This window comes from Epinephelus lanceolatus, chromosome 5 (assembly GCF_041903045.1).
Source record: "Epinephelus lanceolatus isolate andai-2023 chromosome 5, ASM4190304v1, whole genome shotgun sequence".
Classification (NCBI taxonomy): Eukaryota; Metazoa; Chordata; class Actinopteri; order Perciformes; family Serranidae; genus Epinephelus; species Epinephelus lanceolatus.
In genome coordinates, this window is record NC_135738.1 from 46,370,667 (window position 1) to 46,384,565 (window position 13,899).

At 44.3% G+C, this 13,899-nt stretch overlaps 1 protein-coding gene across 8 annotated transcripts in view; it reads left to right on the top strand.

Moving 5' to 3' along the window:
* Positions 1-13,899, top strand: part of ndrg4 (NDRG family member 4) — a 142,165-nt gene that overhangs the window by 83,591 nt on the left and 44,675 nt on the right. For 4 of the 8 annotated variants that reach the window (XM_033635634.2, XM_078168276.1, XM_033635631.2 and 1 more), the window contains 2 exons: positions 1,766-1,933; positions 6,343-6,381. In XM_033635634.2, coding sequence (XP_033491525.1) covers positions 1,766-1,933; positions 6,343-6,381 — 207 coding nt within the window. The remainder of the gene's footprint in view (positions 1-1,765; positions 1,934-6,342; positions 6,382-13,899) is intronic. The other 4 variants (XM_078168275.1, XM_033635632.2, XM_078168277.1 and 1 more) reach the window with 2 other exon arrangements.

A 13,899-nucleotide genomic window follows, 5' to 3' on the forward strand; every position in this document is an offset into this window, starting at 1 on the left:
AAGCAAGGGAAGAACATTTAATAAAGCCCTGGAGGGCCGGAGTGGATGAACCTGGTTAAAGAGTACCTGCCCAGATGGGACACTCTAAAACTAAAGCGAGCGTGCCCGCAAGGAGGCAGGAATCATTTCATTGGTCAACAGTAAACCTGACGTTCTATTGGTTGGGGGATTTTGACAGGGTAGTTACACAAAAAATCCAAGAGCAGGGCAGAAATCTGAGAGCAGAAATTCCGCAAGCGCACAGAAACAGAGCAGGAAATCTGTGCAAGCAACATTGTGTCTGAGTGCGAGCAACATGGTATCTGAGTGCCAGCACACAGTTTGAGCAGAAACAGAGTAGATCTAAGCGCAAGCAGAGGCTATTTGAGTGCGAGGGCAGGGTTTTGAGGGACAATATTACAAAATCTGAATGTGAAATCAATAAATAATGCTCTAAAACTGATATACAACTTTCTTGAATAAAGATAGGGATAAAGCTCCAAGCTCCATACAGCCCCAGCCATCACAGCCCTGGCTGGCTGGCTGTGGGGAGCAAGGCATGTATAATAGATCCATGCACTCAGGTGTTGATCAACCAATAGGCGAAAAGTTCACCCCATGACACACTTTGAACAGCCCCCTCATTTGCATTTACATTTCTTCATGCCTTTCTGCATGCATGAAGAAATGTAAATGTGAAAAGAATTCAGGAGGGAATGTAAATGTATAAACTGTATTAAATGCCTGAAGGAATGTAAATGTACAAAGAATGTGTGAAGGAGTGTAAATGTATGAAGAAGTGTAAATGTATAAAGAATGAGTGAAGGAATGTAAATGTTAAAATGTATGTAGGAATATAAATGTACAAAGAATGTGTGAGGGAATGTAAATGTAAAAAGAAAAGACGCATTTTATCAGTTAATTAATGCCTACATTTATTTTTTATGCATTTTTGGTGCAATTTAATGGCATAGGAATTTATTTATTGACTCATTTATTTATTTATGTATTTATTTTTAATTTTGGCAGTTCCATTCCTCCATACCACTCCACACAAATAAACAGTAACAACGTTTTGACAAATCTTCACCTATATGTATGTATACGTATATATATCGCCACATTTTATCATCAGGCACTGACGTTGCGTGTGTTGTGGCATAAGTTATACTGTCTAGAAACGTTTGGTGATTATGCATGTTACTGTGATTTTTGCATTGGATTTGTGGTCAGATGCTTGACAAGCTATAAATATTCACAGAATGCAGCAACTATCAATAATTTGATCAGCTGATGATAAAGCCAGCCAGTATCAGCCACAGACATTCATTGATAATAATAAAGCATGCTCATTTTTAATACAATAAATAAATAAGTAAGTCAAGTGACCAAACAAGAAGATACAGCAAGCATACATACCTTATGACCTCAGTATGTCCAAGATTCTGGCTACAGCCCTGAAAGTAACATACCTGCTCCAGCTGTGTCTACTGTGCAGTTTTTTGTTTTCCATGTGACATGAATGCAGCATATTCCTGGGTTAAAGTTGCATGTGGAAAGCCTAATCCAGCAGGTCTCCACCCACTGACGGCTGCAGGTCTTCAGTCTCTGGAGCATCACAGGCTTAAAAGACCACCGAGCGCATCTCTAAGATCTTCATAAACACTGCATCATAAAATGAATGATGAATGAAGTGCATTCAATTTCATGTTTACTGTAAATTGCTGCTCTGTTTGTGGAGGTTGTTACACAGTAACCACTTTGTGTTTGTTGTTTTACAACACAGCAGGATAAAGCAGAGGAGGCATCGGGGGGGTTACCATGCCCCGCCAGCCCCGCCAGCCCCGAGCCTCCTAACAACCCCCCTCCCCCCAGCCGCCCCACCCACCGCTGGCATGTCATCGCACGGCACTGGCTCCGCCAGACCCGCCGTCGGACCAGCGGGGTCCTCCCGGTAACTACCAGAACAAGCAGAAACATCTGACTGCTAGTACACTGAATCAAACACGCACAACATGGAACATCGCTCAGAGAAAGGAACCGAGTGCAGCTGAGGAGAAAAGAAACACTTGAAATAAATTGGGGGGAAAATTGTTTATAAACCCCTATTAGAACATTTTCAATCCTATGATCCTGCACAAAATCTTTATTTGGTTGTATCTACCCAAACATGATCCATAGAAAATCACCACCAGACAACATCCACTTTCTGCACGGTGCTAAAGCTGTAAAAAAAACTGAAAAAACACCTTATTACTGTTGTAATAGCCCGTGACTTGCAGTGGCGCACCAAAGGCTTTCCGTACAGTAGCATCAGTAGTAGTAGTAGTAGTAGTGGTCGTAGTAGTAGTAGTTGTTGTTGTAGTAGTAGCAATAGTTGTAACAGTAGTTGTAGTAGTAGTAGTAGTATTACAGAAAGAAGCAGGAACTGTGATTGGTACACAGAACTACTGCTTAACAAAGACACTCTATGGCCCAACTATTAAGTTATATGGTTAAAATCTCTTCACTGTGAGCATCACAAGACTTTGTTGAAGATGCAGATATATAATTTGTGTGGATAAAGTTAAAAATGACTGAGAAATTACATAATAAAGTAACCAATACTTAAAATACTCCTTATGCAGCACAATGATATTCTTTCAACTGATTATTATTACTGCTACATTTACATGTTAGCAATAGCCTAATGTTGTGGTTGCCCATGTTAAAGCAACTACTTAAAATTAGTAATATTTAATCTATAAAAATGCATATTTTATAGGCTGATCATATGCTAGTTGTAAAATAAATGTAATTGAGTAAAAAGTATATATCCGTCTGAAGTGTAGTATAAATAAAGACCAAAATAACACTTAATTATTACACATATCAACCATCATATTGCACATAACAACTGTTGGGACATACAGAAAAAATAGATTAATTAACTGTCATCTACAGTAATACTTCATCATACTGATCACATAATTATATATTATCCATCATTGCTCCACCAGAGAAGTGGACAATTGCAGGAAAAATGTTTAGGGATTGTGGCAGTCACTTCTATTGGTTGCAGGGGTTGGAGTTGGATTCAATACTACAAATACAGCAACACAAAACATTTGGAGAGATTTTTAATTTTTTATAGCAGACTTCCACCTAATGTGCACATGGTATCAGCCAGTTTCCTGGAAGCATTTTATGCTAATTGTGCTTGCCAAGTTTTTCCCCTCTCCTTTCATAGTATCTCTAGGATCAGACTTAATCAAGTCAGTCCCCTGATACTCCTGGACACACTGAACAAAAATGTAGTGCTACAGTAACTTCGACAGAGAGATCCTTGAGAAGAGCCCCAAATCTAGGCCACAATTTATATTCAGGAAACCAGCCTCCAGACACAGTCTTGAGATCAGAGATAGAAGAAACACATCACAGCAGCAAATGCAATGCAACTATATCCAACAGATCTTCACAGCACCCTTCACTAAGAAACTATGGGACACATAAAGATGCCAGTCACACATTGCATCTAGTCACCATCCACAGTACACAGTCCAGGTCCACAATGCTTTCCCTTCTCACTAACCCCAGCTGCTGCACACCCTCTACATTCACTATCACTGGGTGAGAGTCATAAGAAAGAGAAGAGTGCCACCTGCTGGTCCGACCACCATAATCATTAATAGTTTCCCTCAGGAAAACACCGAGCCATTTGCATGAAATCCACAGGGACTGAAGTTGCCCTTTTAGTTGTACATTTCTGTTGAGATCAGAATTCTCTCCCCCACCTCTTCAGCTGCTCAGGTGATTATACAGTACCATATGAAAAGTCAGCAATATTATTAAACACTGTCATACTCTTGTCATGGGGCAGCTTCAGCTCCTGTTGTTTTAGTGCCATCTCTTTCTCTCTTTAGGTGTGTCCCTGATCTGACATTGTTCACCATGGAGTGTCACTCCCGTCCTTTCTTTTCCAGTCATCACTGCTAATAATTTCAAATGTGACTTTCTGTATTCTTCCCCCCACCATCCTTTTCACTTTGTATGTGTATCCATCTTTAATCATGTCATATTTTCTTTCAGAAATTATCTAATAAATAATAATAATAATAATAATAATAATAATAATAATGATGTTTTTTACTTGTGCATGTGTAACAAGGAAGCAGGGTAAAAATCATCTGTCTGACTGTTCTAACTGGTGTCTAACCTCATGTACATGTCCTTGATTTTTTTTGTTGAGATTTTCAGATATTCCTGCTCTGCTTTGAGCTTTCCAAAGGCAGCAGAACAGGAATTAGCTCTGAAATGGCATAACACAGGTCAGGATCAGTGGACTTTCACTGTTGTGTTGAAAAATGACAAAATGCCTCAATTTAAAATGTGTTAAAATGTAATGACGCATGTGTCATTTTCCAGCACATCAGTATGCATTTGGCTGTGGGTAAGAAACCTGTTTTATGTCAATACATCTCTGTTTAAATAAAGAGTCAAGACCAGATTCCTCAAAAAGTAAGCACTGCACACTGTAAACCCCAATTCACTCATTTTGGAACAGCGTGCACTCAAAACTTTTAGTTTGGTACAATGCAGTAACATAAAAGTTTTGAGTGCACCAGATACAAAATAAATGTGTCACATGACCCTTGTCTGACAGGTATTTTATGTCAGTTTAATGTAACTCTCTGATGGAGAACGTAATTCTATGTCATATGAACATAAAACATTGAGTACACATTTTACAACATTTTTTGAATTTCATTGAATTATGAAAATAAATTGTGGGCAGTTTAGGTTTTTTGATAGCAAGAACAATGTAAAGAGATGAATTCTGAATCAGGGAGCGCTCTTTATTTCACCTCAGCACAAATGACAAAAAAAAAGTAATTTGAATTCCCTGATGGTACACCCCAGCTCATCTTTGTCTACAGACTGCTGAGGTAACTTGCTGTGGGAGGAATCTGGTTGCTATGCTCTCTCTCATCCTGTATTTAAAAGACATCATCTTCCCTCACTTTCTACTGCTCATTTGTTCCCAGGCTCCTACATGCACTTAAGTAAATGATCTTTACTGTCTCTCTAGAGTTAGACACAGTAGAATAACAAGTGGACTTGACATACAGATGTGTTCAGACCGTGCATTTTAAGGGGCACTCTACTAATGTTACCCATCAATATCAGTTTACTAGCTATGGGGTGTACTCAGCCTTTGAAGACAGTTGAGTCATATCTTCTGTGGTTCTGGAGGAAACGTTCCAAAGTCTGACTAAATATCCCTAATGATGTCATCAGGGTTATCTTAGTTTGGGCTTGGAGACAACAAAACCTTGTCTCTGTCACATACTGGTGATGTACAATTTCAAAGACATGGGTGTTTACGAGTGCCTGATGAAAATTACTATTTTGCTGCATTATGGGAAATGTAGGATCCCAACACATTCACATGTAAATACAGTATGACGCTGTAGGTATCTACCTGCATCTGTTGTTGACGTTCCAGGAGAGTGGGTCAGTCAACACTAGTTACATGCATTGTTTCTTTTCAAAATAAGGTTCTGTTTTCACAAGAAATGTACAGTTTCAAAATCAATTTTCACAATAAACTTACGTCTGTAAAACACCTCGTTTTAGGTCAGTTTCTTTGAGGAACAAAAGCATGTACTTAGGTTGAGAAAAAAAAATGGTTTGGCTCAATATTCACAAGGGAAGCAAACAGCTGGCTCGCAGGTAAATGTTCCGGGGTTTGTTGGAGCCATCCACTTTCCCTCCCACCCCCTACAGGGACTTTCCAGCACCTTATATTATGTTGTTACCAGCAGTGTTCCAAACTGATGCCCTCTGGCAGCGATACACACTGACGCCACCTGGTGGGGTATCTGACACTGAAATCACTGACAAAGTGGCTGAATTTGAGGAGCTTGGAATATCAATGGGCTGAGGATCCAGTGTTTTTAAAGCTTGCTAATGGGAACTATTTCAACTTCTGTTGCATCACTTCTGAATATTTGTTTTTAATATGTCTCTTATAAGACCTCAACCTAATGCAGTGCACTACTAAATCTTTTTGTTCCTGTAAAAGGAGGAATGAATGCTAATTTCAACTGATAACATACATATCTGTGTGTGCTGAGAGATAGTTGAACATAATACACTGTAGCCTACTGCTAAGGTGCATCTGGGAAACTGGATTTTTCTGTGTCTCTGGTTTGGACCTACAGTGCTGCTAGCCTTTGGCTCCAACAGTGGATGCACACTTTAATGTGTGAGGAACATGTGTGTGTGTGTGTGTGTGTGTGTGTGTGTGTAAATTCACACTACTTATCTCCTTCCTATTTTAATTTTATTTCTCTGTCTTCTATCTCTTGTCTTTCTCTGCAGGAAAGCTGTGAACAGCTGATGCCGGCAGGGGAGTGGAAGGTATGAGCTGATGTGTATGCTGCGGTTATCAAAATCAAAATCAGATTTAGTACCAAGTAGGTTTTCACTCACAGGGAATTTGCTTTGGTCTTTGGTGTATATGTTAAACATAGAATAAACATATTAAGAGGAAATAAAGATGAAATCTGCAGCAGTTAAGAACATAAATATGAAATAGAAACATTACAATATAAATATGAAAAATATAGGTTACTTTAAGCAACATCAATAACAAAAGATATGCACAGAAGGCTATAGCTGTTTCAGAATGAAAAAGCTGTACAGTTTTGTGTGTTGATGTGTGAAAATATTAAACAATTGATGTGCAAAAAATCAGAGTAAAGTAAATACGTGCAGTTTACAGAGGTTTTAGTTTAAGATGTGTGTTAATGTAACACATATGGACAGTGTCCATAGGGGGGGGGGGCATAAGATACCATGTCAGTGGGGACTTTTGATAGGGCCCACTGCAGTTTAGAGGAAACTTTCTATAGCATGAAGTTTTATGTCTTGATGGGCTGCAGCCTCCTGCCACAGGGGAGTGCTTTAAAGAGTCATTGTGGACTTGGTGATGGCAGTGCAGAAGTGCAACATTATTGTCTTTGGCAGGTTGAACTACTTCAGCAGCCACAGGAGGTACATCCTCTGCTGAGCCTTTTGGATGAGGGAGCTGATGTTCAGCTTCCTCTTGAGGTCCTGGGTGATGAAGGAGCCCAGGAAGTGGAAAGACTGGGGAGCCACACAGGGTAATAGGGGTGGGTGGGGCTGAGTTCTTCTGGAAATCCACAACCATCTCCACTGTCTTGAGAGTGCTGAGCTCTAGTTGTTTTGGCTGCACAAGGTCACCAGATGGTCAATCTCAAACCTGTAGGCGGACTCATGCCCGCCAGAGATGAGTTCAGTGAGGGTGGTGCCATCTGCTAACTTCAGGAGCTTGACAGACTTTTGACTAGAGGTACAGCTGTTGGTGTACAGGGAGAAAGGCAGAAGGGAAAGGACGCAGCCTTGAGGGTACTGATGGTCTGGGAGTCGGATATATGTTTTCCCAGTTTCAGGTGTTACTTCCTGTCAAACAGGAGGTCTGTGATCCACCTGAAGGTGGAGCCGGGCACACAGAGCTTGGAGAGCTTGTGCTGCAGCAGAGCCGGGATAATGGTTTTGAAGGCAGAGGTAAAATCCACAAACGGGATCCTGGCATAGGTTTCTGGGGAGTCCAGGTGCTGGAGAATGAAACTGAGGGCCATTTGAACATTCACACTCATTTACAGACCTGTTGGCTCTCTAGGTGAACTATAGGGGCTCCAGGAGTGGGTCATGATGTTTTTGAGGTACTTTCGTGGTCTGCATAGTAAAATTGCTGATTTTGCCAAAGGAATCTGGTGGCTTTTAGATAACAGCTTCAGTTCCCCGTCAGTAAGGGCTGCCTGACAGCAAGGTAAAGCAGTGAAAATATTCTAAATATAGTGTAGCCTACACACAAACTGATAATGATTTTTGCCATTTTTTAGGTGGCTAAGAACAGAGCAATTAAGGCTGTGTTTGCTCAGTGCCATTTTGTTTCAAGTATGTGACACAGGGGTTTTCTTTTGGAAGTTACTGTAAACAAACATTGTAATTCAGTCTCTGTGTTTGTGGCAGTTATTTCCCCTGTGCTTTACCTGCTATGCCAAGTGGAAATATCTGCGTTGACAGGTCTATGGGGTGCCTGTGTTGCTATCTTTTGGATTTGTAAGTGGGTATTTCTGTCTTGAGTTATCAACCATAACCAGTGTTGGACAAGTTACTCTCGAAATATTATATATTACATATTACTAGTTACAATCATTTGAAAGTAATAAGTTACTTTACAATATTACTCTCTGTGTAGAGTAATGAGTTGCTTATTACACTAGTTTTCCATCACTTTGACCAAAATAAGCTTAGAAGAACTAATGATGATTTTAAATGGATGAGGGTCATGTTGTTTCACAGCAGGTAATCAAAGCACAGAAGTTCCTGTTTATTACAGTAGATTTCAAAACAGTGATGTGCAGGTCTGAGCAGTGTTGGGCTGATTACTCTAAAAATGTAATAGATTACTCATTACTCTTGCCAACAGTAATTCGTTACACTACTCATTATATTACTTTTCCTTTACACCTCATTAAATTGGTAATTGCCTATCTCCCCAAAATTCAGATGTGTGCCTCTCTGTGAATGTCAGAGTAATTGCTGGAAAGTGTAGCTCAGGCCAGATAGCAATTTTTTTTACCTGGGGTTCTTCAGTTGCTTGTGACCAGTATTTTCCCAATGCTCTGCCTGAAAGACGGAGAGTCACTCATGGAGCAACATTTCATCTTCATTATTACTTCTTTGTATCTGCAGCTGCTCACGAGTAAAATCCAGTTTTGGTTGTTTAGCCACTGTAGGGCTACAGCTGACCTCTGTGGCCGAGGAAGGCTCACTTTTGGTGGGGTGTATTTTCTGTAGCTGCACATTGCCGTGCCGTCGATTGTAGTATGTGTTTCAGACCAGAGGTTTGAGGACATGTTTTTTGCAGTGGAAACTGTTTTAGTTCTACTACCTGCAGCAACAGTTCTTGTCATCTTTCCTTCTGACAAAATCAAAGTAATGGGAATATTTCCAGGTGCTAAGGTAAGTGTTTCTATCCAGGGTATGAAATTAACAAAATATTTTGGGGGCAATTTTGGCCCCCACGTTCTAAAAAATGGGGGCATTTTTAAAATGATTGGGGACCATGGAAAAAATTGTAGTTAGAGCTTGGTTATTTTTATAGATTAAAATGCACAGTGGTTTCTGCCAAGTTCCAACGCAAATAAATGAAAAGCATACCATTTCTTTTTCAGAGAGAAGTGTGCAAGTAGTAGCTATGACAGAAAACAGGAGACAGCTGTAGGCAAACTATTTAGGGTCTATTCTATCTATCTATTTAGCTCTTAACAGCCTGTAAATATTACACAAAAGCTCGGCATGCTTTACATAAGAGGATTTTCTTGTCTGCTGCCTCTTCCACATCAAGCCAGTCGAGTTTCCAGTTCAAAATCGTTGCTGGCAGGGTACATCTCTTCGTCAACGTGTTTGTGGGAACTTTGGGAGGATCTGGTGGAGGAACTGGGACTGGTTCACTTTGGTGGGTGGGTGGCTTAACCAAGTAGCGGTCCATGATCCATCGCAGCACGGCAGCTTCAGGTAGGCTATGTAGTGAGGTGCGTTGTCTGTGTGTGAGGGGCGGGGGCAGGGGCGGGGGCGAGGGCGCGCACCCTAGTGCATCAGCGCAACCTTGTTAAGGAAGTCTGGAGAATAATGAGTTGTTGACAAAAACTTGGGGGCAATTTTGGCCCCTGGAACATGGTTTTTGGGGGCATTCTTGGCTAAATTGGGGGCCAAATGGCCCGTGGCCCTCACTAATTTCCTACACTGTTTCCATCTTCCAAACTAGCCTGCTGCTTTGTGGCGTGCCTGAGCAGCATGGTGTAAGCACAGGTAATGGGCTACCTGCTGGGCATCGCTGCCTGTTGCACCTCCGATGGCGCCAATGGGTCAGCTGCAGAGTCTTCAGCCGGGAGCCACCCTTCATTGATGTTTCACTCCATTAATCCCGGAACATCTCACAGTGGTGGAGCAACGGATAGGGACATCTCCCTACCGTCCCCTGCAGCTGACCCTAGGACCCTTGCCTTCCCCACGCCTTATCCTTCCTTCTTATCCAAAGCCAGAAGCTGCCTTCCTCTGCCTCATCTGCCAGCTCCTTGAGGGCTTTCTTCAGCCCTGGACCGGCCACTCCCACACTCTTCAAGAGGCGCTGGACAGATATTCCAATGAAACCTTTGCAGCCGACTTCAACAGGGTGGATGGTGGCTGACCACCCTGCTTCTCTGCACTCAGTTGCCAGCTCCGTGTATTTGTCCTTCTTCCTCTCGAAGGCTGCCTGCATCTCTCCCTCCCATGGAACAGTGAGCTCTACCATTACCACTCTTCGGGCTGAGGTGGACCACAGAATGATGTCTGGCCGCAGTGTGGTTGTGGTGATCTCTGTTGGGAACTTGAGCTGCTGGTCAGGGTCCACTCTCAGGTTCCACTCACTCCCAGGTTTTGACAGCAACTTCTCCCTTTGGGTGATGTTCTGAGCCCCCACTCCTTGCCTGACAAACTGGATCAGCTGCTGGGATGTTGTTGATTGGCCTTTGCTTGCCTCAAGCCTGCGGGCTTCCAACACTTCTGCAAGCGTGTGCAGGACACGGTCGTGGCGCCACCTGTATCGGCCCTGTGCCAGCGATGTTTTGCAGCTGGACAGAATGTGCTTCAGGTTTGGGCTCGGGGCATTGCAGAGTTGGCAGGTCATCTCAGCGCCATACCACGTACAAAAGTTGCTGGGGCTGGGGAGGGTGTCGTAGGTGGCTCTAATGAGGAAGCTTAGCCTGGCTTGAGGCATCTTTCATGTCAGTCCATTTTATGGACCGGTCGACCTCTCCTTCCCAGGTTGTCCACCGTCCCTGCTGCTGCTGGCTGAGTGCTTTGATTTTGTACTGCTCCTCCTCTGCCCTTACCACCTCTGCGACCACCAGTTCTTTCCTCTCCTTCCTTGGGGCTTTGGACCAAAACTTAGGAGCTGTTCCCCATTCCAGGCCGGTTCTCCCTGACTGTGTCCTGCCAACGATCTCGAGATGCCTCAGTCTACTGATGGCTTGGTCGACTGCCTGCTCGGCCCTCCACTTGCGACCTGTCCGAACTGGTGCTTTGGTGTTTCTAACAGACGGATCAGACGAGTCTCTTAGCTCTAACACAAGCCTCGCCTTCTCCTGTCTGTAGCCCAGGTTGATCGATTTCAGTGGAAGCTGTAGTGTGTTCCATCCAAAGAGAGCTGCGTTGGAGGGGCTCTGGGACAGGACTAGCCACTTGCGGATAAATCTGTTGGCCTTGGCATCCATCCTCAATACTGTGGCAGTGGTGATCTCACACAGTTTGAGGGGCCACATCAGACGCTGGTAGCGAGTGAATTGATAGCAAAAGACCTTCAGTTTCTGGGAGATGGCATCTGTCGATCCTTTCCAGGCCTTCGCAGAGCTGTTTCATAGCAGTTTCAGTCATGTGTTTGTCAGAGAGATCAGCTGTGTGGAGTCTCCCAAGGCTTTGGACAGGTTGTTCCGCCAGCAACGGAATCCTCTCCGTTTACTGTGAAAAGAGGTGAGGTCGTTCCTGGCTCCCTTCCTAATAGACAGACTGTGAGACTTAGCTGGTTTGACTCTCATTCTGGCCCAAGTGAGGTGTTCTTCAAGCCTTTAAGGAGCTGGGCTGTACAAGCCCCTGTTGGTAGGAGGCTTGTTACATCATCCATGTAGCTCCGCAAGGCTGGCAGTCGTTGGCCTGACTGTGATTTCATTCCTCGACCCATTTGTCTCCCGCCAATCAGAATGATCTTGAAGACTGCTGTGAAGAGGATAGGAGAGATCAAGCACCCCATGGCGATGCCCTTCTCGAGAGGATGCCAACTGGTTGTAACCTCCTGTGTTGCGTAGCAGAGTTGGAAATTGCTAAAGTAGTTGGATACCAGATTCTGGATGCAGGGTGGGATGTGGAAAAACTCAAGGGCAAAGGTGATCAGTTGGTGAGGGACAGAGCCATAGGCATTCTCCAGATCCAGCCAGACAACGTGGAGGTCTCACTTCTGCTGCTTGGCTGATTTAATCTGGTCCCAGATCATCATGGAGTGCTCCACGCAGCCGGGGAATCCTGGAACACCTGCCTTCTGGCAGCTGGTGTCGATGTAGTTGTTATCTAGGAGATAGTTGGACAGTCGTTTTGCCACCACTGAGAAGAAAATTTTCCCTTCCACATTCAGGAGGGCAATGCCTCTGAACTGGCTGATGTTTCGGGAATCCTGTTCTTTGGGGATGAAGGTGGTCACAGCTCTGTTCCACTCTGATGGGATGCTTTGCGTCTTCCAGACAACTCGCATCAGGTTCTACAGAAGCTTCAGCACCATGGGGCAGTTCTTGTATACCCTGTATGGTACGCCATTCAGACCTGGTGCTGAGGCAGATCTTGCCTTGTCTACCACATGCCTGATCTCAGCCCATCTGGGTGGTGTGGTATCAAACTGTGACTCTGGCTCCGCAGGGCGAGGCACATGTCCTAACGAGCCAAGTTGGATGTTCTTTTCCTGGTCGCCTAGTTGGCTCTTGATGTGATCCTCTAGCTCCTGCACAGTGGCCTCCAACTTCCCATTTTTCTTCTCCTCCAGTAGGCCCTTGGCACACTTGAAAGGGTCCCGGAAGAATCTTGCCCTCTCCCTCTCTTTCCTACTTCTCCTTTTCCGGATCTGCTCCGCCCTCCGAAGGGATGAAAGCTTGACTCTAATTTGGTCCCAAAGTGCCTTCAGACCCTCCTTTTCACTTGGGTTTGCCTTCCTCCAAGACTTCCTGAGTAGCCGCCTTTCCTTCACCAGCTTGAGTATCTCCCTCTCTCGCCTCCCTGGCTCCTTGGGGATGTTCTTCCTCTGGGCCATCAACACAAGTCTCTCCTTGCCTACTTCGTAGATGATATTACCAAAGAGATTTACCTTGGTGGCCGCACTGCCTCATAGTGACTTTCCAAGGATTGTGTGCAGATCTTGGTCGAGGCTTCTCCACGCCTCTTTGTCATTGGTTTTAGGCCACTTGACCTTTGGTCTTCTGGTTGGTGCCTTTTCTCTTGCTTGCTTCGTGGGTTCACTGCTGGGTGTCTCCTCATGGCGCTCATACTGTGGGGTGTGCGCCAGCTGCTGTTCTTGCACCTGCTGCTGGTAAGGCAGCTCCTCCTCCCCTTGTCCATCTGCAATATTGGATTCAGTTGCACTGTGGTGCTCAACCTGGCTCTGATTCCTGCTTGTCTCACCTGCTGGCGCAGTGCAAGATTGCATTTGGACTGCCTTTCTGCCGCACCGTGATTTTCCTTGGTGGATGCGCACTCTCCTATATGATGTCACCTTGGACCACCCGCAGCTTCACTTCCTTAGGATCCGTATCTCATTTGTGATTTCCGTACCAGTCGATTCCATGTTGTCCATCCTGTTTGATCCATCTTCCATCCTGCCTCTCGGTGGATAATCAGGCTGTTTTTCCTTATTTGTGCTTGTAGTTAGTTTGGGCTGTCCTTTTCATGTGGTTGAGGAGGACATGTGGAGTGGGTAACTGGCCCGTCCACACCCGGTGCAGTCTTTTCTGTCGTCAGTCAGTCTTCCCTGGCTGCCCTCCAGTCTTTCCTGGATGCCAACTGCCCTGTTCGTAGTAGTCACTGGTGTTCCAGAACATCTAGGTGTAAGCACAGGTAATGGGCTACCTGCTGGGCATCGCTGCCCAGACCAATGGGACCAACGGTGCCAATGGGTCAGCTGCAGAGTCTTCAGCCGGGAGCCACCCTTCATTGATGTTTCACTCCATTAATCCCGGAACATCTCATAGTGGTGGAGCAACGGATAGGGACGTCTCCCTACCGTCCCCTGCAGCTGACCCTAGGACCCTTGCCTTCCCCACGCCTTAT